Here is a 6,000-nt window from a genome sequence, read left to right on the forward strand (position 1 = left end):
TTATTATTTTATGGAAAATATGGTATTAATAATTGTGCTAATGGTTTAAAATGCAGTTTGTGAATATGAGGCACATATTTTCTGTATACGTTTTTTTTTCAGTTGCTCAGCTGATTCAATTTTTCTGTTATAAAAATGAGACTAGGACTTTGGTTCCTCTCCACGTAATCCACAATTTTAAGACTTTATTTCCATGTAATTATTCTTTCATTTCAGTAAGTCACGTTTTTTTTTTTTCCTGTGACAAGTTACTTATATGCTTTATACTAGAACCAGTGCCCCTTGTTGATAAATTGACCTGTCTGTCACTCTGTGGAATGCTAATTACTCTGTCCTCTCTTCCTGAGCCTAGATACCTGGGGAGTCTAGCAAGTGTGGCTAATGAACAACACATGCAGTGGCTGTGGGACTTCGGTGGGAGGATGCCCTTTTGGATAGGCAAGTACATCCACTGCCTCTCCTCTCTGAGCATTAAATTCCTGTGCACCTTGAAGAGCAGGAACTGCCACAGCAGTTCCAGCCCAGTTTTCAAACATTGCATTGTACTCAACTTTCTGCTGCTTTTATTAGTTCAGAGCAAAGCATAAGCCAAAAGCATAATTTACCTCAGTAATTTGATAAGCCTTTATCAAAAAGAAGAGTTTATCATGTTGCCCATTGCTGGATAGTTTTTGTCTGGAAACCTTTCCCATTTTAACACAAGCTGATGAAAATAGCCCCTACACTTTTATTTATCTCACCGTTCTTTTGACTGTTATTTTATTTATCTTTAATTTAGCTTTTTTTATTTGTTAGTTTTAACTTTAAACAATCATGTATGTTCCTGCTAAATTAATGATGCCATCTTGTGTCAGAATTCTTATGAATTAATTAGATGATCAGCTAAAGAACATTTCATCATATCATTTTAGATTTAGCTAGTTCTTATTATGTACATTATATTTAGTGAGAAATGGAAAGAATTCAGATGGGTCTTCTTGTTTCTGCTATACTGTCCTCAATTTGGTTCTTATTTTTCAATTCTGATCTGCAATTGTCAGCTCTAAGTAATTTTCTGAGATTAATTTACTAGCTATACTAAATTAACTTTAAAAATACAGTTAGTTTGGAATCTTGTTTAGTGGTCTCATGATTTTGTTAACCTGAGAGAAATAAATTCTGCTGACAAGAATAAAGACTACAAGACTGTTATGTCAATTTTCTGATCTTGGTCACTTTAAGAAGACAAGTCTTATCTAAAAATATGTCACCCACCTTCCGTTTTAGTAACTTAGAGGCTAAGTGAAAAGATATGTTTTATGTTGTACTGATTAGTACAACCTAATTTTACAACTGTTAATCTAAATTGTGTAAACAAGGTCTAAAAACATCTGCAGGCTTTTACATTCAGAAGAAATCTGAAGGCATCTGAGGCTGCCCAGACTAGAATATAATATTCTCCTTACTATCTCAAGTATCAGAACAGAAACCTGTGAAGGCATACACATGTGATAGATGGAAAGAGGAAAAACATCTTAGATAGGCGCTAATGTGGAAAAGTATGTATTTCTTATTCAGATGGCCCTAATTGTGATTCAAGTGGCCTAATTAAATACTAAATTGTGTTTTATTTGTGTTCCATCAGATGGGTTTTTCTCAGCGCTAAATTGTATGCATTTTTCAACAAAGACATAGAACAACATACTTCTCTTGGCATCAGGCTCCAGAGAAAATAAACATCACTGATTTGGTCTTACTGATTTCACACAGGCTTGAATGACCAAGTCAATCCTGGACGTTGGGAGTGGAACGGAGGAGAACCTGTAACCTACATAAACTGGAGAAGAGGCTCCAACCGCTTTCCAGTGAGAGGAAGAAATTGTGTATTTGTGCAGAAGCGAGGAAAATGGCAAGCAACTGACTGCAAGAATGTCAGACCAAACAGCTATATATGTTCAAGAAAGTTGTAAGGAATGGAGGATGCCTGTGAAAGCATAAGTGGACATTCATGCTGTTTCAGTGTGTTGTCTGCAGACATGGGAGTGTAGTTAGAAAACTGTCCTGATTATCAGCAAGGTTTATGTTATATGCTGCCAGAGGTGCAGATGCACTGCCTCTAACCAAGGTATAGAGGTCCACTGCAAAGTTTAAGTCTAGATTAAGTTTTGAATTCTCCCCAAAGACATTGATGTATCACTTACTCGTATGTATTTTTACACCAAAGAGCTAGGCCTCAAAGCTTTCATCGCACTTCTGTGTAAAAGTACTTAAAAAAAAAAAGTAGCAAATCAGTTGATTTGCTTTGCTCTTAAGGAGGAGTTGTGAATTGGCTGTTGCTTTAATTTGTTTGCAATAAAAACTACAGTCACAAAAGGAGGAAGACTGCTGGGGGTGAAAATGGGGGCAGACTTTTGGCTAGAACCAGGTCCTCTTGGGTGATGAGGGGAGTGACATCATGTAAGTACACAGGGCTTCTTTGGTTGATGCCTTAGTGCAGTGTCTTACAAAAGTACCAGTGGCTGGATTTAGTGACAGAGTACAACAGGAGCAAAGTTTGTTTTTTTTTCCTGCCTCCCAAGGCCAACTTTGGATCCCTATGGATCTGTTCATACAGAGTTGCATATTGTTTCATATTCCTAACCAAAATTTTTAATTGTTTTTTTGAATTGCAGGATACTGGTGTAATTTTTAGTGTAATTAAATAATGGGACATCTCTACATCTAATGTTATATCAAAAGAATGATTTATTAAAAAAATAATGAAGCTTAATCCTAGAATATTATCTTGGAATATTCAGTGACACATGAACATCAATAGGATTTATATGTGTGTATAAACCAATGTAATCATGAGACATATTTTGTACTAAAGCAGCTATGGTTTTTGAAAAGTATTAATCTAAGTCCTTATTAGGGATTTGAGGTTTATGAATAATATTTAAAAATCCAGATTTATTTCTGAGAAAGAGTTTAAAATCAGCCGTTAATAGGAAAAAAACCAGCTGGCCATAAGTTATTATTTTAGATATACACAGTTGCAGTATAACCATTTTGTAACATTGTAATAAATTTATATTTGACCTGTCAAAAGCTTGCTTTAGGATCTTCTTACTGCCAGCCTTAACATTAAAAAAAAAAAAGAAACCAGGCATAAGTTTCCCAAAAAATATAAAATTAAAGCTCCCCTCAAACTCTCTCTTTGCCCAGTGGGTGACAGTTGGTCTGGTACTGAGTGGGGTAAATTTGCCCTGTACCTATGAACTCTCATCCCCCCCATCTGTCTGCCAGCTGCCACCAGTTGATCCTCCCCTTAATCATCTATTCAGCCAGCCTCTGGATCAATTTTGCCCCAAAGGTGCAAAACCTCCTTCTAAGGTTTCTCACAGCAATTTCTCAGTCCTGCAAGGGACGGATGCAACAGAATCACCTCTCCTCTTGGGGCTGAGGGACACTTTCAGGGGTTATATATCCCTCTTCCTTGCCTCTGGTGTGCACTGGTTAATCATCCTCCCTCCTTGCCTGTGACAAGTTAAATTAATATTCATGTGAGTAGCTGGACAGTCTTTGTATATACGAAAGAACCTTTCTGAAAGGGCTGTTGCCTATAAACATGAGTGTATCACAAAATCAGAGAAAAAAGAACTGCAGACAGAGCTTCCTCACCCTTATTGTTGCTATCAACAGACACAGACAAAAATATTTCCAGTATTTCTCTCTATTTTTTCCTTTTTTTTTTCCTTTTTTTTAAATGACAATATTTATGACAAGCTTCTAGACACTTTTTCTAGACGTTAACTCTTTTGTTTAAGGAGTTTTCTAAATCAACATATATAGGCTAATTGTCTCCAAACCAGGTACTCCTGAGTACCCATCCAGACCTGATTTTATTTCTGATAGTTTTCATTACAGAAAAAAATTAGCATCTAAAAAAGCACTCTTGAGATCTCTCAGTGGTGTGTTATGGAATTCCAGGGAAAGCTGACTAAGAGAGACAAAAGCATAAACTTTTATTTCTTTATGACCCTCTTTTAATAAAAGCTGTAGAGTTTATTGGTGCTATCTTTATAAAGCCTATTAAGATTGCTCAAATACCTCTCTGAATTATTTAATAAATGAATTATATCAATGGAGAGGGAATTTGAAAAAGGTGCTTGTTACTCGATCAGTAACTAATAAATGACTCATGCCATCTGAGACAACAGTGACCTCAGGTTTGTCTTTGTGAGAAGAGGGGAAATTTTCCGTTTTCTGTATTTCTGTTGAACTGCCTTAAAGTGATTGCAGAGTATGAAGATTCACTACACAACAGAATGTTAGGTGTGCAAACTGTATGTGCTACTGTTCTAATTATACCTAATACAATACACTAATGAAACAAAAATTCTTATATTGCAGTGCAAGTTTATTTCTGCTCTGAAAGGCTGCTGTATTGTTTTTCAATATAATCAATTCTTCCAAATGTTTATTAATAAATTTTAATTCTTCTGTCGTTAAAAGAGAAGTATTTTTTCAGAGATTTTTACAACTTTTATTTTTATTATTAAAATACTGGAGTTCAATGAATACAGCATACTCGGATCAGGGAAAGCAAAAATAAGGGGTTTTTTTCTGTTGACATAGGAAATTATTGCATCTAAAAAGTTTAGTAAAGGATGGGCCTAAAACCCTGAGGAGCTTTGGGGATATTTCCAGTCTTCAATACTTTTGAATTAGACTGAGTAAACTCAGGTAAAAATCAGTATTTAGAGGATCAGCATCAGCAGGGGAATTTCAAAAGGCTGAAAGTAAGAATAAGGTGCATGTAAATTCTGGTGTTCGCCTACGGATGTCACGCTTTCTGGATAAATAAAGGATTTATTTCACCAGAACTATTCATATACCTTTTAAGAGCAATAGAACCAAGATGCAGCAGCTCAGTGAAAAGAACCCAGTAGTTAGCCTAGATTTCTATAGTGACAGGCAATGTGAGTTCTTTGCGTGCTTGTCACTTTTAACCACCTTCACTCCCTGTCAAATATCTTTTAAATATGTTGACCAATTTCAAACAAATTTGATAGAAAAGTAATTGACTCAAAGACAACAGTTATGAAAAAATGGCTAGGCAACTGGTCACAGGAACACTTTTTCCAAACCCAAATATTCTAAAATATTTGTGTTGCTATTAACTTTACAGTATCAAGTTTTTAGTCTGAAAAATATCAGAAAAGTTTTTTTTTTCCTACACATGGAAACTCACTGAATGTTTTCAAGTCTTTATTAACTCAAATTATAAAAATAATTTGGAGAAAATTATGTGTAAGATTCAGTGAATACTGTGATTCTACATTACTTACATCACAAGACTGGTGCTATTGTAATTCTTGTATTCAGAATGCTATATATATTGTTATGTTTAACTCTGTTATGTATTCTAATAAAAAAACAAAATATACTTTGGTGAATATGTACTTCATTTCATCATCTCAAAACCTTTTTCTCAAGTGATAAAGTGTTTAGCATAGTAGAAATGCACTTAGAGTTAAGCATAATATACCTGCTATTTGTGCAGTTTCTGAATTCTCTTTCTTCATCTGCTTGGGCCTGTTCTTGAATTAATATTATAATCACATTTGTACCATGAGTTAAATTCTCTTTGTACCATGAGTTAACTTCTCTTATGAGGAGAAACTGAGGGAGCTGGGCCTGTTTAGTCTAGAGAAGAGAAGACTTAGAGGGGATTTCATCAATACACACAAAGATCTGAAAGCTAGGTGTCAAGAGGATGGTGCCAGACTCTTTTGAACGGTGCCCGGCAACAGACAAGAAGCAGTGGCCATAAACTAGAACATAAGTTCCACCTCAATGTGAGGAAGAATTTCTTTACTTTGAAGGTGGCAGAGCACTGGAACAGGCTGCTCAGGGAGGTCATGGTTTCCCTCTCTGGAGTATTCAAAACTCACCTGGACGTGTTCCTGTGTAACCTGCTCTAGGTGACTCTGCCTTGGCAGCTGGGTGATCTCCAGAGGTCCCTTCCAAACCTAA

The 6,000-nt window shown here is 35.7% G+C and overlaps 1 protein-coding gene across 1 annotated transcript in view; it reads left to right on the forward strand.

Annotated features, from left to right (window-relative positions):
• FREM1 (FRAS1 related extracellular matrix 1) overlaps positions 1-5,322 on the forward strand; it is a 68,585-nt gene extending 63,263 nt beyond the window's left edge. The window contains exons 36-37 of the mRNA XM_051768167.1: positions 353-438; positions 1,750-5,322. Of these exons, the coding sequence (XP_051624127.1) occupies positions 353-438; positions 1,750-1,949 (286 nt within the window). The 3' untranslated portion in view covers positions 1,950-5,322. The remainder of the gene's footprint in view (positions 1-352; positions 439-1,749) is intronic.
• The last annotated feature ends 678 nt before the right edge of the window (positions 5,323-6,000 follow it).

This window comes from Manacus candei, unplaced genomic scaffold (genome assembly GCF_025592945.1).
Source record: "Manacus candei isolate 608988 ecotype Guabito, Panama unplaced genomic scaffold, ASM2559294v1 h1tg000093l, whole genome shotgun sequence".
Lineage (NCBI taxonomy): Eukaryota > Metazoa > Chordata > Aves > Passeriformes > Pipridae > Manacus > Manacus candei.